Here is an 18,460-nt window from a genome sequence, read left to right as displayed (position 1 = left end):
TTTTTTGTTTTTTGTTTTTTACCCACAGGTACAGATGACGACTGACAGAACCCTTTCTACGATGGAACTTTCCTGTACGACTGAGAGCCTCCACAAGCGACAGCCGCATTTGATATCAGTAAGCGTATAGCACCAATTATTTTCTGTTAGCATATTAATAACGTTTCAGGAAAGCATTATTATTTGTTTTTATTCTGTATATATTTAAACTTTTTTTGGGGGGGTTGTTTTCTGGGGAAGCCAACTCACGTTTATTTTGTGGATTTTTTTTTCGTGGAAAACGCACGTTAGCGTGTTTTTTGGAGGGGGGTAGAATTTTTGTTGTTTGAAAACAACAACGACGACGACAAATCAACGCATTTCAATTGCAGTCAATTATACTCGGATTTCGCTATTCGCAGGCCGGCCGGCCGCTATCCCTCCCGAACACCGGAGGCCTACTGAAAATCAGTGATACTGTACATTGAACAGACCTCGAAAGAGACAAGCGCGCCCCCTAGTGGCATCTATGTACCTCACACTCGGAGCGTCCAAGCGCCATCATCCTCCTCTTCGTCACCTCCTCTTCGTCGTCGTCCTGCAATCTCTCCGGTGTTGCTCTCCAGGCGCATCCTCCTCCTTGCCGCCCCCTCCCCGCCAGACTACAAGCTGCTGCACTCGCGGACACAACAGCAGAGAGAGAGGAGACATTTCCATTTAATTGTCGTCATTATTGTACATATTTAGGGTGGTGGGGGGGAGGCTCACGCGATGGCTAAACACCGCAAAGACAGAGACAGCTGGGGTGAGTGTACGTGCCAACATCTATTTTTTTTATTCATCTTTTTTATTTTTTTTAATGGGTGTTAACAGCGCGGCCTCCTGCTCGACATAACAGTGCGTGGGGCTTATTTTTGCTCCATATCAAACGATTATTAATGGCAAAGATGGTAAAGGACAAAAATGATGAGAAATGATACCTAATTGTTGCCTTTAAGGATTTGAGTTTTTTTTTTCAGTGTTGTAATTATGTAATCGTGCATCACGAGACGGCAAGAAGTCACCTTCAAGAGGCCCGTTGTATTTTGTGTAATATATTGTATGTTTTAAAAGAATGTTGATTTTGCCTATATGGGAAGTAATAAAGGGAGTGACCCAGTTGGATGTGTCCGGCTGGGATAAGATGCAGCAGTGATGGCAACGCCTGGGCGAGGCATTTTTGCAGACATTTTTATGTTCAATATTTATAAGTGAAAATATCATGCAAAACCATTAAAAAAAAGGATAGAAATGTTTATGATACAAAAATAGCACATGTGGGTTAATTCTGCAATTGTGTTTGTTTTCAAGAGGGCGTTTTCTAGAAATAAAATTGTAGCTCCACTTACAAGTGACCCAACTTATAAGTTATCGAGACAGGTGTCGTTCTTTTATTGATTTTTATTTGGGTGGGGGCGGGGGGGGGTGCACTAAATGGTAACATGAGTAACTTCACACTAAAGCAGATACTGAACAATTCTTGCCTTGAGAAGTTTATTGCCACTGTACGGAAGCATAAAACTGCCAATGTGGAGGAAATATTTTTGACCGGCAAACTGTTCAAACGTATTTGAATGCGCATTGGAAGGTTTTTGGAAATAAGTTTGAATGTACTTGTAGCCTCAATGCTAAAAATCATATATTTTTTTTCTATAATGCTTGCACATACCATGTGGCATGATGGGGAAAAAACAAATCAGAATCGAAATCATGCACCGCAGACATAAAAATAAAAATGACAAATAAACAATGTAAACTTAGGCCGTTTCAATTCTGAACACGTTGCTATAATGTGGGACAAATGTAGATATGCTCCTATGACCAAAAACAACAACGGCTTTTTTTTTTTCCAGGGTCCCTGGGCGACAAGAATGTGTACGATTGGAGCTCGGAGGACGAAGAGTCGGATGGGCGGGCGCGGCCCATCCAGGTGCTGCTGGTGAAGGACGATCACACCTTTGAGCTGGACGAGGTGGCGCTGAGTCGCATCCTGCTGGCTGAGGAGGTGCGCGACCGCGAGGTGGTGGCCATCTCGGTGGCGGGGGCCTTCCGCAAGGGCAAGTCCTTCCTCATGGACTTCATGCTGCGATACATGTACAACCACGTAGGTACCCCGGCCAAAAACGCGGCCACTCTCATGTTCGTTTTGTGTGTGTGTGTGTGTGTGTGTGTGTGTGTGTGTTTGCCAGAGTGCCTAAGGGCTCAGTTTGCGACCGTCACGGCTCACCCGTTTACTGGGTTTAGTCACGTGACGCTCGCAGGTTTGGCCCATGGGCACTGTGATGTCAATTTCAGCTGACAGCCAGTGGCAATGCAGGATAAAATGGCCGCCCCCTGAGATGGATACAAATGGGTGGATTTTGCTGCATTATTCATATTTCACAAATGCAATATTAATCAGAAAACTGTGTTTAGACTAACGGGGGTGCATAGATCTTCTATCCTTGCGACTGTACACAACTGCAGACGACAAGCTCTGGAACACTTATAAAGTCATTTTTCACTCCAGGGGTCTGACGACTGGCTGGGCGCGCGGAGCGGGAGACTACCGGCATCCAGATCTGGAGTGAGGTCTTCCTGGTGGACCGGCCTGACGGGACCAAGGTGGAGTCTGCTTTGACTGTTGTGTGGGTAGAGTAGCCAGAAATTGTACTCAAGTAATAGTAGTGTTACTTCCGAATAGGACTCAAGTCTTTAGTTGCACTAAATCTATACGGGTAAGTACAATTTATTCAGTCCAACGAAGTGATTCTCAAACTATTTACACAGAGTGCTTCGTACCACCTTAAAAAGCACTTGGCTTTCCAAGTATCACCATAATGAGCAACATTAAATTACAGTTGCGTAGTGTGCACAAAGCTTCTTTTACAACATGACCTAAATACTCCGAGATGTACTCAAATACTCCCTACAAGTCACCTAAACACTTTTATATCTACTAAATTACTCCCTAAAAGTTCCGTAAATACAACAAATTGGGGCTGAATTTGATCAATTGATCAAATTGAAATCTCAAGGTAGTACAACACAATTTTCAAACAAAACAAAATCAACTTCATTTCAGTTGGTTGTTTGGCAGACTTCCTTTTTCATATTTCATACTTCAAGTGTGTGTGTGTGTGTGTGTGTGTGTGTGTGTGTGTCTGTTTGGTGTGACACAGGTGGCAGTGCTGCTGATGGACACACAGGGCACCTTTGACAGCCAGTCCACGCTGCGCGACTCAGCCACCGTGTTCGCTCTGAGCACCATGATCAGCTCCATGCAGGTACTAGAAATACATCCTCTGACAAATCATTGCTTGGTGATGAAATGCTCCATCTACCTGACAACTGTTTAAAATTGTTAAAAAAAAAATATATATATCCTTCAAAGCTACTTTTTTCAAAACATTATTATGAAATGCAGGTTTACAACATCTCCCAGAACGTCCAAGAAGATGACCTTCAACATTTGCAGGTAAATATTGAAAATGCTCAGATCATGTCTTTCAGCTCGGTGAAGCAGCATGTGGATCAAGGTTATCTTTGTACATTGTGTTATGGTCTAAGAATTGGATCATTATGATCATGAGGTGACTCAATATTTGTTCAAGAGACAACAGATTAGGCTCAAGATAGGATTCCAGTCATGGCCTTAGTCATGGGGTGTGTATTTTAGAGGTGCAACGATTAATCGATTATTAATCGATTAGATCATGAGGATCATTAGAATAGGCTTGGATCCTATTTGGCAGATGGAAGTTTTTGTGTTAGCCTTGGTTGCTCTGAGTCTGGCTCTGCCCCACTGTCACATGGTGTTCCACAGAGTTCAATTTTGGTGCCCCTGTTGTTTTCATTGTATCTGCTGCCCCTGGGTTCCATCTTAAGAAAACATGGTATTTCATTACACTGCTATGCGGAAGACAGATCTATGTCTCTCTGAGGAAAAAATAAAAAGGATGCTGGTGCTGTTGTTAAATCCAGCTTTTTCGTTTTAGGCAGCTGGCTAGGGTAAATCCTCTCCTTTCTCAATAGCACTATCATTGCTCTGTCGAAATGCATCAACACATCCTCATTTTTTTAAAATTAAAATTAATGGACAAGAAAATATTTTACAGATTTAAAAATGACAACCAGAGAGAAAGTCACAAATTGTGCCAGATGGATGGATTTATTGATAAACGTGATCAAAACATGTCTGTCTTACAATTTTACTCTGCAGCTATTCACAGAGTATGGCCGACTTGCAATGGAGGAGACCTTCCTTAAACCGTTTCAGGTACGTTGCCTTCTTTTCTTTTGATCATGAAATATGACTGTATTGTGTTTATATTTCTAAACTGTTACATGTGTTCCTTTGTGAATCTGACCTTCATCTTTTGGTATTTCCCAGTCCATGATTTTCCTCATCCGAGACTGGAGCTTCCCGTATGAGTTTCCATACGGGCAGGAAGGCGGCATGAAATTCCTGGAAAAGAGGCTCAAGGTCAGTGTAGGTGAAGGATGTGAGTTTCCAGACAACTGTTGAAAGCGACTTCATTCTTTAACCTCACTTCTAAATCATGCGTGTAGATCTCAGAGAACCAGCACGAGGAGCTGCAGAACGTGCGCAAACACATCCACTCGTGCTTCACCAACATCTCCAGCTTCTTGATGCCTCACCCCGGCCTTAAGGTGGCCACCAATCCGCACTTTGACGGACGGATCAAAGGTAGCCAAAGAGCCCCCAACAAGTTGTCATTCGCCAACTACTCACATCTTTTTCCCCCTCATTGAATCTAACCATCGTCGTCGCACTGAATGACTAAATCTACCTGCGGCGTTCCGTAACGCCGCAAGAGGTTGCCAAAATGCCATTGGCCTTCTGAGGTGCCATGTTAGCAGAGTAGTAACTAGCGTTAGCCGCCAGCTGATCGTAGACCATCTTGACAGACAACAGCAGCCTCATGGAAGATACCAAACATTTTCTAAAATGGCTTCCACAAACGCAATGTTGGGAGGTTTGGGTCTCAGTCTGCCCTCAAGCAGTCCCGCAATTGTGTCTGTACGACTATTTACGACATCCAATTGATTTATCATCCTGACCCACAGATTCCACTGGATTCATTGAGAATTTTGTTTTCTCCATCGTTTCATTTCAGTTTAGCCACTCAGAAGTACCTGGCGACCACTCTTGCCAAAATTTCTGAAATGGCCTCTTGATCATTTCAGAGATCGACGGCGAGTTCATCAGCAACTTGAAGATTCTGGTGCCCTGGCTCCTGAGTCCTGGCAACATTGACGTGAAGGAAATCAATGGCAGTAAGATCACCTGCAGAGGCCTGCTCGAGTACTTCAAGGTTGGGAATACTGCCGTATTTCAAAATTTCCGCCGTTTTTTTGGATTTTTTTCTTAACGCTTTTGTTCTTGTGTTTGTGCTCCAGGCTTACATCAAGATTTACCAGGGAGAGGAGCTGCCTCATCCCAAATCCATGCTCCAGGTAACATGGCATGAAGAGACCCACTCAGAAGTCTCAAGTCGTCATCCAACATCGAGTCTGCCATTTTGATCAGAAGAAATGACCACTTTTTGGTCCTTCGATAAGAGTTTGTCAAATTGGAAGCATGTATACTTGGACAGATGGCCGACGCTAAATGTGGAAATATTTGAGTTGATGACTCGCCATGAAACCAAAACCTCTAATAATAGGTTTCAACGAGGCAAATTTCACTTCGCGGCATGAAACTTGGAAGATGACAATCAGATGATGTATGGCTGGCCGGAGGGATGGACAAACAGACATATGGATGACGGACTGATGCGTGCATGGATGGATGGATGATGTGAAAGCGGTTGGATGAATAAATGGACAGTAGGAGTGGATGAACAGATGGATGAGAGACTGATGGGAGGACAAACGGACAGATGGAGAAATTTGTGGTTGCATGGATGGACAAATGGCTCTTTAGACAAATGGACGATGAGGGGTTGGAAGGACTGATGATGGAATGAAGGAGGGACGATGAACTAATAATGTGGTTTTTGTCAGGCCACGGCCGAGGCCAACAACCTGGCGGCGGTGGCCGCGGCCAAGGATCTGTACAACAAGAAAATGGAAGAGGTGTGTCCGCCGTAAGACGCGCGCCTCGTTGTTTATCGCCACTAACCTCCCCCGCTCTACCCCCCTCCCGTCAGGTGTGCGGCGGCGACCGCCCGTTCCTGGCGCCCAGTGAGCTGCAGGCGCGCCATGCCGTCATCCGCGAGGAGGCTCTGGCGCTGTTCCGCGGCGTGAAGAAGATGGGCGGCGAGGAGTTCAGTCGGCGTTACCTGCAGCAGCTGGCCGGCGAGGTGGACCAGGTCTTCGTCCAGTACATCAAGCACAATGACTCCAAAAACATTTTCCACGCCGCCCGCACGCCCGCCACCCTCTTTGTGGTCATCTTCGTCATGTACGTGGCGGCGGGTGTGACGGGCTTCGTGGGTGTGGACGTCATCGCCAGCTTGTGCAACATGATCCTGGGTCTGGCCCTCATCACGCTCTGCACCTGGGCCTACATACGCTACTCGGGGGAGTACAGAGAGCTGGGGGCCGTCATCGACCAAGTGGCCGGGGCGCTTTGGGATCAGGTTGGTCACAACGTATGTCTTTCCGTATTTTTAACTTCTGACTGTTCATTCGTTTGTCCGGCCTCGGTCTCTCCATCCATCAGCGCATGCGTTTTTCCATCTATCCATTTGTTTTGCCACCCAGTTTTCGTCCATAATCCACACACTCTAAAAATAATGCAATTATGTGTCCAAAAGGAAACGACCTCTCATTGGTCAATTTGACCTACTTTTTTTTTTTAATGTACAAAACAACCCCCAAAAAATGTGAAGGTTTTCGACAAGAACCCCCGCAAATTGGATCAAATTGAGCCAAGTATGTTGGTCTGTTTTTGATCCATATTTGGATTGTTTTTCAAGCAATATTTTGGATGCCACACACTAAACCAGTTTAAAAAATAACTCACAGGTTAAAAAAAAAAAAAATAAACACATTAGGTCAAAAAGGGCAGCCTGGTGGACGAATGGTTAGTGCGTTGACCTCACGGTGTAGAGGTCGTGGGTTTCGATTCCAGTTCCAGCCTCCCTGTGTGGAGTTTGCATGTTCTCCCGGCCTGCATGGGTTTTCTCCGGGTACTCCGGTTTCCTCCCACATTCCAAAAACATGCATGGCAGGCTGATTGAACGCTCAAAATTGTCCCTAGGTTTGAGCGTGAGCACGGATCGTTGTTAGTCTCTGTGTGCCCTGCGATTGGCTGGCAACCGGTTCAGGGTGTCCCCTGCCTACTGCCCGAAGACAGCTGGGATAGGCTCCAGCATGAGGATAAAGCGGATTTGAAAATGGATGGATTGATGGATGGGTCAAAAAGGGACCGACCCAAAAAGTTAAATTCTCGGTTTTTTTTTTGGGGTTCATTTTCGTTAACCTTGTTTTCATCATCCTTACATCGGTTCTTCCACCCATCACCGTTCAATTGATCTATATTGACATCCACTCATCCATCAGGTGGTCCACTCATACATCCATCAATCCCTCCCGTCTGCCCAAATACATTGAGAATTCAAGTGAGAAAAAAACCATCACAAAATTTGTACTCACCCATACAAGGCCAGCATTTGCAATGCAGTTAAACAGACACCAGAGGGCAGCAATACTCTTATGAAATTCGAACATTGTACTGATTTTTCTTGACTCACCATGTGTTTTCCCGTTGATGCCTCCGCAGGGGAGCACGAATGAGGTAAGACTGTCTCCACGCATCCTTCGCTGTGACGTTTTTCAGTTTCCTGCGTGACCACTTTGTGACTCCCGCTGTCCACTTCAACGCAGGCGCTCCACAAGCTGTACAACGTAGCGGCCAATCACAGGCACCTGTACCAGCACGCCTTCCCTGGCCATCAGGCCGACGACGTTGGGGCGGCGGCGGCGGCGGGCGAGGAGCGCGACAAGAAGCGGGACTGACCGTCTTCTTTTAATCCCGCTCAGCACGGACTTGTACACTGCTCATGTATACGACGAGCGTCTTCATCACTCAGCAGCTGTCAATCACCAATCGGGCGGGGGAGGTAGTCGCCGCGTGGCATATGGCGAGCCACTTGAGTGTTTGTGATATCCTACCAGGGCACCAGTAGAACAACCAGGGCGCAGTACTGAAATAAGAGCCTTGCTAGTTACGTTTCCTTCCAAATGTGACTGACTGGTGAGGGGAAAACTGTGACCGAGCAGACAACTGCGTGTTTCAAAGTGACGAGTGACAACATTCTAGGAGTTAACATGTAGCGCTTCAGTCATGTTACTAGTATTTAGTGAGGACAAACAGCGCACTAGTAGGTTCTCAAATACGCTCAAAACGGCTCGTCACACGGGGGAAATCAAGTGTCTTGTTTTTTTTTTTTCTGTTTGGTCAAAGTACGCTAAACAATGCAGGCGAGTCACTTCACGCGGGACACTTGCGCCCGCTATATAAATCAGGATGTATTGTATTGTATGTTCACTTTTTTTTTTTGCCCCCGTGAGAGAATGATTTTAATTTGCCTACAAATACATTGTCGTTGTCATACTACGTCAATTTATGTTCAGAACATACTTTTTTTTTTTTAATTGAATTGAATCCACTTGGATGTTTTTTGAATTGATTCATACAATTAGTCAGATCGGCATTTTTTTTTTTATATAGGTTTAGGGCGTTTGCATCTATGCAAAAAGCTTCATTGTAGTTTTTATGTAATTTATGTTTTATGAAGTGATTTGTACTGTCCATGCAACAGGCCAAAATTGTATTGAAAAAATAATGTTCGGGTTTTCATACCTACAGTAACTTGTACATTTCTCAGATCCACCCTACCCCCCGCCCCATAAGATTTTTTTATTTTATTGGACAAACTTATGCATACACTGCTTTTCTTCTCCGATAGATTAAAAAAAAAAATCTTTTCACAGCGTTTGTCATGTTTTTTTATTGTTATTAGTGTCCGTGTGAGCATGACAGCAACAAGCTTATTGATTTTTTAAAACATCTATTCATATTTTATTGACTTGCACATGTTATATGTCGCAATATTATTTAACACAAATATGTATGGCTTTGCACACAGTGTCTTCATGTACATTTTTTTCCCCCTTACCTGTTTTTGTGTTAATTACAAATAATATATGTAGTTTTTAATTGTACAGCCTGCATCACATTATCATTATTTTAAATATATTTTTCTCCCAGAATGGTTTATTTGTTTCAGTGGAATTGCATATTTGTCAAATACTTGATTGGAAATTGGTTTTCTTTTCACTCAAGGTGACAAAATCGTACAGCGTGTCTATAATGTCTCCTTACAATCTGAACAAATGTATGAAATCAAAAGCATGAATAAACATTTTCTAAAATTTTAAAGAGACTTTGCAGACACCCTGTATGGTGCACCCAAACATGGAACGGTTTTGCGAACCACAAGAATAAACGCATAAATCATTGTTCACCAAAATAACGGAACGTCTGATACAACTCTTGTGCTTGAAGTCATTGGGATGCTCCGGTGTGCCTAATGTTTTGTCTGGCGAGCCCACTTACAAACTACATCAGTAACGCATGGTGTCGATGTTCTCTAATGTGTGTCATTAAGATCAGGTTTGAAACAAACACGTTAGAAGAGTGGTTTTTGTGAGATCTATGTATTATTTTGTTGGTTTATGTCGTTGTTGTGTCGGTTCAACATACTCAGGGCCCCAGTCTGCTCACACGATTTTTCAAATTTATTTATTTTGATAATTATAGAGGACACTAACAAGCCAAAATGTCCTCTTCAAACCAAAATGGCAGATGTGTGTGTCTTTTCAGGCTTGGTTTCTTTGGACTTTGGCAGGTCTACTCATGATAGACATGCTTAAATTTGGGTAATTTTCTCTCGGACTTTACCAAGCCAAAACATCCACTTCAACCCCAAATGGGAGTGTTTTTTTTTTTTTTTTTGTGGGTCTACCCCACGATAGAATTTTACCAGCAGGTAAGGCTTTCACCCCTGTGTCGCAAACTAGCATTTTGCGGCCATCGCGTTGGCCCTCAAAGCACCATTTGATGACTTGCATTCATAAAATATAATAAATCGATTCGGCGCTGCGCATTGTGTGAGGTGGAATGCGAGCTTGCAAACAACAATGGCATGGTAGAAAGCAGACTTGAAATTTTTATTTCGCCAGGTTCTACATAACCCGCAGTGCGACTCTAATGGGACTCTTGCTGTAGTAGTGTTATTTTGTGGCAAAACGCACAAAATGTCGTCATATCAGAGTCTCAAACATCCTTCTGGGATATTCAGTAACTGCTCATGCCTTTGCGAGAGGATTTACTTGGAAATTGTACGAAAAGTGAAGCCAAGCGGAGAGCCCAGGCCAGTAGGCCGCCACTAAGTAAACCAATCACAGTCCAATACTAAGGTGAGCTCAAACTGTTGACTGACTTTTTTTTGCTGCAACTTCGCCAAAATGAAAGCAAAAAAATTTTTGTCCAGCTTTGAGCTCTCAAGTATCGTTACTGATGCACAATTTTTCTATACGGCTTAGAATTAACCCGCTTTGTGCATAAAACAGGAAAAAAAAACATCCGTCTGTCAATGAATTAGAATAAGGTAGAAATGTTGATTCATTTCAGTAGTTTGATTGAAAAAGTGAAACGTATACAATTAGAAGCAGGCCAATTCTTAAGCAAATTCTTCATATGAAATCATTGTTTCCTCTGAAATTCCGAGAGATGGTGAATTTGGGGGTGTTGTGAGAAGAAAGCTGTAATCACCAAAATTCTGAACAACACAAATATACTAGTTAAATATTCCACCACGTGTGTAGTGAACCTTGACTTTTTTTGAACTGAACTACTGAAATTTAGCTTCCTATCAAATCCTAATTCATTAAGATCGATACTTCTTCCACTATCTACTAATTACAGCTTGTTGCCTTTTCGTACAAAATCAGACTAAATCCCCACAGGAATGGGCAGAACCTGCATACACGTTTTCAGATAAAAATATATTAAAATATGATATTTCAAAAATTTCTTGCTGGTAGCAAAGTGTACTGTTCCACCAGCAACGTATGGCTTTGAGACATTTCGGGATATAAAAAACAAACAAAAAAAAAAAAAAGGCGTAACAGTTAGCGTCCTGACAAAAAAAAAAAAAAAAAAAAAATTCCCCAAAGTCTTTTGCATGAAAAAGTTTTCCAAAAGTTCCAGTAGCTTATTATCTTCCCGAGGTGATGCTTATTTGTAATAAAGACGGGTTTCTTATCGACACTTAAATATTGCCCAAGTTTTGGTCGATTGTCTTTATAAAAAAGAAAAAAGTGGGGCAAAAAAGAGCCAAAAAAGGGTCTTCCTGCATGTCCGTGTTGCAAATGCTGAGTTTTGGTTCACTGTTTAAAGAGGCACAACGTTGTTTTGCCAGTCCTCCTACGTGGTAGCTTCTTCATCGGAGTGTTTCCAGAGTTTTTTTTTTTTTTTTTTTTTTTAAATATTTGGATCAAGAGGCAAAGGCACGCGAGGTGAAGACGGGCACGGAGGGTGGCGTGTTTTGGTCACATGAAGCTTTTGCCCGGTGACTGCTGGGCGTACCACTGCTGCCGCTGTTTGCGGGCCTCAACCTCGGAGAGCAGCGCCTGGCGGTACGCCTCGTACGACTTGACGATGTGCTCCAGTTCTTTCATGAAGAGCAGCTTCAGCATGCCCTGGTACGTGTCCAGGTCGGCCAGCTGAAAGAGCTCCCACTTCAGGATGTGGTCATACCTGGCGGAAGAACTCGGCTCAGGCGTGGCGCGGTTGGGAACGCGCCGAGGGACGCCCACTGTGGCGACACCGCCGATTGACTAGAATCTACACCGATCAATATGCTCGATACGGAAATTGTTGAGACTACAGTGAACCCCATGTCAAGCGTTAGCGCGCCCGTTTGTGACGTCACAGTTTTGCGCTAGCGTGTTATTTTGGCAAGTATGCTAATACGATTGATGAGCCTCGTGTGAAGGCGGCTAGTTTGTGTTGAATAATTCAACTGCAGAATGGTCATTTATGTAACACGGGTGAATGAATGTGTGCATTCTTGATCCATGGTGTTGAGGCTTTATGATCTTCTTCGTTAAAAACAAAAAAATGGTTGGAACAGAGCCTCGGTTCATGGATGCTATTGAACTAGTAGACTATCTCTAGTCATAAAAAGTTTGGGATATTGAGATTTTGGGTGAAATTTCAGGATGAATCTAAAATGCATTACTATGTGCACTAGTGAATTTAATTTGACCTTCTCTCAGCTTTTGAATGTCTAATTCAGGCGTCACTTACATGGTGCCCGTGGGCACTTGGCAGCCCTGAAGTACCACATTGAGTCGCTAATAAAAAGTCGGGCTTACTGTTATAAATATTCACCATGAAGTTTGCCGCAAAAGACATTCATTTGATCAGAATATTCATTCCTGCTTAAATTTTATACTGTTAATTATTTTGTGGGGTTTTTTTTCTTTAACTAGAATTCATTTTGGGTCTTTCATACTTTCAGTGTGTTATTTTATATTGGCCTTATGCTGTTGGGTAAAAAAATGTTTCTTTTTCCATCCATTTTCTCGCGAGTTTCTTCAGTGTTTTGTAACTGTCAGTTTTAAAACAACATGGGGAAAAAAATAATAACAAAATACAAATTCCTGTTTAAAGGTAAGTACTCACTTGAGGGGGGCACGGGCGTAGACCTGCAGCCAGTCCGGGATCTCAGCGGTGTGGTAGGGGTTTGCCGGCACCAGCACCGGCTGGTTCCTCTCGGCGGGCCGCGGCTGATAGGTAATAGGCGGAGGCGGCAGAGGCGGCGGCTGGTCGTAGCGGGGCACACTGCAACATAACGGGTTAAATCTCTAAGACGTTTGAGGAAAATGTATTCAAAAGGAAACGTGTTTTTAATCGGATTTGCGATGTGTTTTAAGACCTTTTCAAAGATGGACCTGGGGGCGTTAAGTGTCTTTAAGAAGGCCTTTGTTGTGGGAAATCGAGGGCCAAGCAGTCCTAAATGTGCATTTAATGGGGGGGACAAAAAAAAAAAAAGAAGACATCCTGTTCTACATCACTCCTGTAGGTGGCAGTAATGCACATTAGAACGTGTTGAACAATAAAAAAAGCTGGCTTTTTTTTTTGGGGGGGGGGTTGACTTGAATGAATTGATGACATTTCCATTCATTTCAACAAGGAAAGATGATTTTAAATACGAGTGATCCGAGATACAAGCATGGCCACGGGCGAATTTAAGACAACGGTACCTGGGAGCGCAGGGGTGCCGATACTGTGCCCTTTTGTTGATGTGGTCCACAAAGTAGACGCCGAACTCGGCCGACTCCACCTTCTCCCAGCCCGGCGGGAGCCCCTCGCGCTCCAGCGGGTGGCTCCAGTGCGTCGTGTTGGTGTTATGGTCGATATAGTACTTCCTGCCGCGGATGGTCCAGTCCACGGTCCAGCCGGTGGGGAGGGGCAGGTCCTCTGCAGTCAGGCTGGAGAGGTTCCCCAGCGATTTGGCCTGGATTCGACCTATGCCTGCAGGGAGGATGTAAAATATTTCTCTCAGCGACACGAGCAAACATTGAGTAAATGAGTGAGGAATTTTTTGGTGAGTTCAAAATCAACATTTTGAAGGGAACTGAGTCCCAAGACCAGCCAGGAAACACACGGGCCTTTTGGGAAAAATTAACAAGTTTTCCTGAAATTCCCAATGGCCACCCCGCCAAAATAAGAGCAAAACAAAACAAAAAAAAAACCCACTAGCATCCGGGCAGGGGTGTACAGCCTTTTTATAGCCATGTTTATTTCAAAAGTGGAGCCTTGGCCTCCTCTTTGCGAGGAGAGTCCAAAACTAGTAAAGACGTCTTGCCTGACAGCGTGATTTGGTGAATGTTAAAGAAAAGTGTTTGAACATGCTTACGCCCTTGGTTATCGAACCGTTAAAAACATCCAACAATCCACATCCTGACGGCTGTGCGACAACACCACAGCCCCCCCTCGAAAAGAACGCTTGGGAGGTGACAGCAAGTCAAGAGGGAGCGGGAGAGAGAGGTCACTGCAAGTTGGCGAGTGAAGAAGAGGAATGCGAGAGCACGCCACAGAAATGCACTCCGCCTCCGCCGCAACCGACTCCTCATCATCATCATCATCATCATCACCACCACCACCATCATCATCATCATCATCATCATCGTAGTGTCCGCCATTTGCTGCACTTTGGAAGTACTCTGGAAGTCACATAGTGCTGTCGAGGAGTCGCTGACACAGCGAGCAAGAAGAGAGAACATGACCACAGGGAGAAGCTAATGCTAATCGCTAAACTAACGTGAAATGCAGAGTTGCGAAAGACTAGAGTTAAGCGCTTCACTGGACATTTTTCACAGGAGTCTGGCTATGGCGCAGAGCAACTCTAGCTACGAACAGGAAACTAGTATTACAATTAATCATATAAAAATGTAATTCTTAATTTTGAGAAAAAAAAGCCACGATAAAATAAACTACTAAGTATTTCGATAAGTTCATCGCAAACAAAAATAGCACAGCAAAACGGAAATGTGCTGATGTGCATATCACCCGAATGCCTGACTCTGAGCACACAGTCACATGTTTGTCATGTTCCGAAAAAGAAAGAGCACAAACACACAAGATGAAGCAGAGCGAGCTGTGTGGCATCCCGAGAAGCCTCTGCCTGCATTCCGATCACGCCGACCTAAGCGTGACGCGCGTCGAACACGGGGTATGGATATGAAAAGACTTGTTCATGAGGCTGTGGACTTCTCTTTAAACACGGTCGCCGCGACCATTTTGCGTGCCACCTGCAGGGCTGCGGAAAATTGCCCTAGGACGCATTTCACATGGGCGTCAATGAGCCAGAAGATGTGCAGAAGATGTGAGTTAGTATATTTTTTCCCATAAAAATATACTAACTCATAATTTTTATATTAATAAAATCCTAATGTTTGGCCTGCACACCATTCCAAATCCGCAAAACAAAGATTACGCCTAATCACCTTATATAAGGCAGTATACGACTCAGGGTGAGCACAACTAAGACATGTCTGCCATCTAGTGGCCTATATTACAATTGAAAACTAGAGTCAACCCCTGCATATTGGTGGTTCCTGGACTCAACATTTTTTTCCTCACAATATTTTTTTTCATAATTTTGGATATTCCCTATTTTTTTCTGGATTGTTTTTCCCCTAAATTGAAATGCCAGGGTTCACAACAGACACACTCCCTACATGTTGCGCAGTGTGGGCAAAAGGGCGGAAAAATTACCGGAGGGGGGTCTGCTGGGTGTGGGGGGCGTGTGTTGCCGCGGATGTCTTTGGAAACTATGTTCTCCATGCTCGTAGTAGTGGTACTCATCCGGGAAGCGTTCCGGCATCCTCCGGGGCTGCTGTTGCCTACCCTCGTAGTAGGAAGCTTCCTGGGGGTGGAAGTAGTAGCGCCCGGCGTCGCCATTCTCCGACACGGGGCCTCCGTCTGTCAAGAAAGACTGCAGGGAGCCGGCGTATTCGTGCGGCAGATCGCCAAGGCTGCGCGGCAGGTACGACGGCGCAGACAAGCGATGGCTCTCGCGGCGGGCCGCCTCGTGCGGTGGACGCGGCACAGCGGCGCGGAGGAAGCTCTTGCTGCGGGACAAGTTTGGCTCTCGGCCGGGGGCCGCCGCATAGGCAGAGGGCCCCATGTCGGGCATTGGCACATCGGCGCGGCGGGGCATGGTGGGGCCATGACGAATGAACGAGGGCATAAGATCTGTAGGGAAAAAAAAGGAACTTGCGTTAGCTATAAGTTACGTTTACAATGTAAGAAGTTGCTTGCTACCAGGACGGTTGTGTTGAGCCATTACAGGCAAATGCCAGGCCACTGAATGCGTTGGGTTTCCCTAAAGCGGCAGATTTAAAAGACATCGTGAGGGAATGGAATGGAATGCGGGGTGACTGTTTATTAGACCATATTCACTGGAGTCACTGTAAATAAGGTCCTATTTTATTTTAAGAAGTGGAGATACGCAGACTTACAGTTCACTTTAGAAGTGGATGCTCCCTCTGCTGGCTGTAGAAAGATTATTATTAGCAATACAGTACAACCTCTTTTGTCAAACTTTTTAGAAGTACCAGAAAAACTTGCCTCTCTAGTCTCATGATCAACATTAAAATAGAGTAGCAGGATGGTAGAAAGTCAAGTTCTCCAAAAACAAGGCAAGTTTTCTCCCCGAGGATATTTGATATTCTTGTAGGACACTGTAACATTATGCAAAGTTTGACTATTAACACTGCTTTAATTTGTCCCCCAAAAATTCAATTGCAAATGGATACAAAGGTTCAAGAAAAGCTGCAGCTACTTTAAATTTGTAAAAACAAAGAGTGCTAAAAGGTTTAATTGAACGTAATAGTTTGATACCACCGAACTGCACTAGAATGAAAAAAAAAGCAAATTAGAGCCTCCCTTTGACAATTAATGCAGTAGAGAAAAAAAAATGTGTGACAGTAATTAATATATATATATATAAATTACTTTAGGTTGGTTTACAACTTGTGTATTTCAAACACAAACAAGAATTTGACAAGTTGAAATGGAGTCCAGAATTGATATTTTATACTGTGGTGTCACCACCAAGCATTATGAGATAATATGATGCTATTATAATAAAAATAATAATAATAAAGGAGATAACGGGGCAAACTGGGAGACAATGGGGCATTATTGAAACAAAATGGGAATAAATAGGACACAATTCAGCATCATGGGGACATTATGGAGCATGATGGGCCATGCTAGGGAGCCACAGGACACAGCATGTGAATTGATGGTATGATATCGTTAAAAAAAAACCCAAAACGGAATAAATAGAACCCGATGGCGCAACAGAGGACATGATGGGACATAATAGGGAACAAATAGGAACACAACTAGGGTCATGAACGGGAATGAAAACAAATGGGACGTTACAGAAGAGAACATAGTGTGACATGAGCCAATAGACGACATTAAAACATTGGCTGATGATGGCTAGTATCTTAGAATTCTAATTTGAGCCAATGCAAGTGACGTATACAGTAGCGGAGAAGCTTTGTTATAACGTTTCGCTGCCAGGAGAGCAGCTGGCTGCTTTAAAAGAGTGCGCTTAAACGTGGCCTAAGTTTAGCATAAACGGAGTAAGAAAAAAAAAGTGCGACTAAATGTTTCCACGTCCTCGCTGTGACTTACAGGGTGTAATCGAGGAGCAAACAACATGAATTAAATCGATAGCGAGAGAGGCTAGGACGGGCTAAACTAGGCTGGGCTAACTATCCAGCAACCTGTTGCTTACTTCGGAGGAGCGGCGACGTCTCTTTCTTCACATACTTCCCGTGGACCTCGGCCGGCTTCGACGACTCGCTTTTACTCTTCTTTCGCGAGAGCATAATAACTCCAGTTTGAGCGTGGCGGCGCTGGTGGGGGAGGGGAGCGGGGAGACGACGTCAACAACGCGGCGCTGTCAAGCCCTCCGCTCGGAGGCCGCCCCGCTCTCCTCGTCGCCAAGCGCGGAGAGACAACATTTTGGAAGCGGTCCGCTTCGGAGGACGAGGCGAATTAGCCTAGCCGGTGCTAACTAGAGTGAGACGCGACTCTGGTCGCTTGAGTTAATTGTACGCATGCGCAGACGGGTGCCCCTACCTGCGGGCGCATGCGCAAACGTGGTTGTTTGAAGGCGCTCAACTCGCCCACATCTCAAATATTTCCCTATTTAAAAACATGAAAATGCAATAAACCTGTTTCACCCAACCTGCAATCGCAAAATAAATTAAACGGACAGTGTAAAACGCACAAAACGTCACCCACAAAATCAGTCATCACCAAAAATACACGTGGACATCTCGATTTATGCCCAATTCAACGTCTGAAAATATCAAAACGACGCCCCCAATAGTTTTACATTGTCTATTTTTTCTTATTAAATCAGAAAAACAGCACTCTATTGTTTTACTTGATAAAAACATACAGCAATGACAATTCAAATATAATTAAAATATTTAAACCAAACTTTCTGCTCCAATTCTTTTTTTTCCACCCAGGAGGATTGTGTTAAAATTACAAATGTTAATCCATGTGACGAAATTAAGGATCTACACAATTTGAATATAATATTTTAATTTGCTGCAGTAACCAACATCGTTGTCGTCCGATGAAAAGCATGTAAAAACACGAGGAAAACATTGTGTAAAATACATTGGGACAAAATGCCAAAACAAAAATTAAAATGAGAAAAAACAAATATATACAAAATAGAGGGAAATGCACGCACGCACACACGCACGCACACACACACACACACAAAGAGTGGAAAATGCATATTTGGAGGAAAGCATATCCCCAAAAAGTGTGAACAGAAAAAAAGGCTAAACGTGCTTTTCATTGGACAGAAACATC

General features: G+C 43.9%; 2 protein-coding genes across 2 annotated transcripts; one reads left to right on the top strand and one right to left on the bottom strand.

Moving 5' to 3' along the window:
• The first annotated feature begins 144 nt into the window (after positions 1–144).
• Positions 145–8,691, top strand: atl1 (atlastin GTPase 1). The gene is given in 15 exon segments (XM_019872574.1): positions 145–784; positions 1,872–2,122; positions 2,528–2,546; positions 2,549–2,622; positions 3,180–3,284; positions 3,425–3,475; positions 4,220–4,276; positions 4,391–4,483; positions 4,570–4,708; positions 5,209–5,336; positions 5,422–5,478; positions 6,028–6,099; positions 6,174–6,605; positions 7,751–7,765; positions 7,855–8,691. Coding segments are annotated over 15 exon segments (1,659 nt in total). The 5' UTR covers positions 145–750; the 3' UTR covers positions 7,987–8,691.
• A 1,486-nt stretch (positions 8,692–10,177) lies between these two features.
• On the bottom strand, positions 10,178–17,708 carry sav1 (salvador family WW domain containing protein 1). The gene is made up of 5 exons (XM_019872575.1): positions 17,361–17,708; positions 15,323–15,802; positions 13,306–13,576; positions 12,725–12,883; positions 10,178–11,794 (listed from the first exon to the last, which is right to left on the bottom strand). Exons 1-5 carry the CDS (start codon positions 17,452–17,454, stop codon positions 11,587–11,589), a joined length of 1,212 nt encoding a protein of 403 aa, XP_019728134.1. The 5' UTR covers positions 17,455–17,708; the 3' UTR covers positions 10,178–11,586.
• Positions 17,709–18,460: the final 752 nt, after the last annotated feature.

This window comes from Hippocampus comes, unplaced genomic scaffold (assembly GCF_001891065.2).
Source record: "Hippocampus comes isolate QL1 unplaced genomic scaffold, H_comes_QL1_v1.1 scaffold92, whole genome shotgun sequence".
Taxonomy (NCBI): Eukaryota; Metazoa; Chordata; class Actinopteri; order Syngnathiformes; family Syngnathidae; genus Hippocampus; species Hippocampus comes.
This window is presented reverse-complemented; position numbering and strand designations above follow the sequence as displayed.

Coding starts and splice junctions, on each gene's coding strand:
- sav1 (XM_019872575.1), bottom strand. CDS start 17,454: ATGCTCTCGCGAAAGAAGAGTAAAAGCGAGTCGTCGAAGCCGGCCGAG. Junction 15,803..17,360: donor GACGTCGCCGCTCCTCCGAA/GTAAGCAACAGG, acceptor TTTTCCCTACAG/ATCTTATGCCCTCGTTCATT. Junction 12,884..13,305: donor CGGCACCCCTGCGCTCCCAG/GTACCGTTGTCT, acceptor GTTATGTTGCAG/TGTGCCCCGCTACGACCAGC.